This window comes from Miscanthus floridulus, chromosome 1, assembly GCF_019320115.1.
Source record: "Miscanthus floridulus cultivar M001 chromosome 1, ASM1932011v1, whole genome shotgun sequence".
NCBI lineage: Eukaryota > Viridiplantae > Streptophyta > Magnoliopsida > Poales > Poaceae > Miscanthus > Miscanthus floridulus.
Genome location: NC_089580.1, coordinates 38,573,732 through 38,575,413, shown reverse-complemented (window position 1 = coordinate 38,575,413; position 1,682 = coordinate 38,573,732). Strand labels below are relative to the sequence as shown.

The 1,682-nt window shown below is 48.1% G+C and overlaps 1 protein-coding gene across 1 annotated transcript; it reads left to right on the top strand.

Moving 5' to 3' along the window:
* Positions 1–324: 324 nt before the first annotated feature.
* Positions 325–759, top strand: LOC136455013 (uncharacterized). The gene has a single exon (XM_066455216.1). It carries the CDS (start codon positions 325–327, stop codon positions 757–759), a length of 435 nt encoding a protein of 144 aa, XP_066311313.1.
* The last annotated feature ends 923 nt before the right edge of the window (positions 760–1,682 follow it).

Genomic DNA, 1,682 nt, shown 5'->3' with positions numbered 1-1,682 from the left:
GACCACCAGCACAACGCGATTCTCGATTAATTAATCAAATGATCGAATCGGAGCTAGCTAGCTTCCAACTCACGCTCTCTGCTAACCTCATGTTCCTGCCTCGCGAGGCCAGCAGCAACTTCGTACCGGATCCAGCCTAGCACAAGTCAAAGCGTCACTACGTATATATAAAGTCCTAAGCTTTGCTTGCTCCTGCGCTGAGCACTAGCCTTGCGCATTCTGAACATTGCAAGCTTAATGCTCGGCTTCGTGTGGTTTTCAGGGGAATCATCACGTTGTTTCCAGTGAAATTCCTGCCGCCGCATAAAGCTACCGCTTTTGCTTATGGATCCCAAGCAGCAGCAGCAGCAGCTCGCTCTGCGGCCCATCTCCACCAGGAGAGCCGGCAGCGTCGCCGGCGAGGTGGCCGCGGCGATGGAGCGGTCGAGCCTGGCCACCGCGTCGTTCCGGGTGTACTACAGCCTGCGCCCCGGCGCCGTGCCGTTCCTGTGGGAGTCCAAGCCCGGCACGCCCAAGAGCGGCGGCGGCGGCGCCACGGCTGCCGTGTCGCCCGCGCCCGCCGAGATGGTGGCGGCTCATCAACATCAACTCCCGCTGGTATCGCCGCCGCCGTCGTACCACTCATCCCAGCTGAAGAAGGGGAGGAGGTGCCGGCCAAGGGCGTCGTGCCAGGCGGCGGCTGGCCTCGTGAGGGCGCTGCTCGCCGTGATCGGCATCAGGAGGAGGTCGCATCGGCGCCCACCAGCGTCGCTTGGTTGAGCTCATGTCGAGTCTTGTTTGCCGCGCGCTTACTGCACAGCCGCACAGGGACATCAAACTCATACAAATAACATTAAGCATGTTCGCTTGGTGGTTTTAACCGGAGCTTATCAGCCAGCCAATATTGTTTTTCTCTCACAACAAATCAGCGTTTATCAGTGTAGAAACCAACCAGCGAACATGCTAATTATACGTACACATACACTATACTACTATACCGTGGTACATAGCTATTTGCAATAGATAGTTTAATTTCTTATATCGTGCTCCCTCCGTTCTAAATATTAAGTCGTTTTGATTTTCTTTACATCGAATTTGCTATTTATTTAGACATACGTTGTATCTTGATACATAGCAGATTCGATGTAAAAAAAAGTCAAAGCGACTTATAATTTAAAACCTAGGGAATATATGTGCATTAGCTGTGATTAAATTCTATGTTATCCTTTGTATTCAAATCTAAGTACCAATATATAATAGTATTTTTTCTTAAGGAAAAGAAAAAAAAAATAGTGATGACGGTTCTTATATGGAAGCACCCGACGTGGATTATTCACGACACATTCTCCATATATGAGCATCCAAGAAACAGTCGAAAAGAAAAACTTCTACATAAAATTAGAGAAATGATATACGATACTCTGACACGATTTTGTTGCCACTCAATTTTAATGTACGCTATTGTATCTGCTTTTTAAGATGTCACCGGCAGAGCGAGAGCCCTACCTAAATGATTTTCCATTGATACCAGACAAGACGTGTCGAGCACCTAATGGCCCTGTTCGCTGGTCTGAAACTTGGCTGAAACTGGCTGAAAAACATTGTTCCGGCTAAATTGTTGTGAGAGAAAAACACTGTTCCGACTGAAAAAAGAAGCCAAACAAACTATTTTTAAGACAAGCGAACATTTTCTTGAAGGTCAG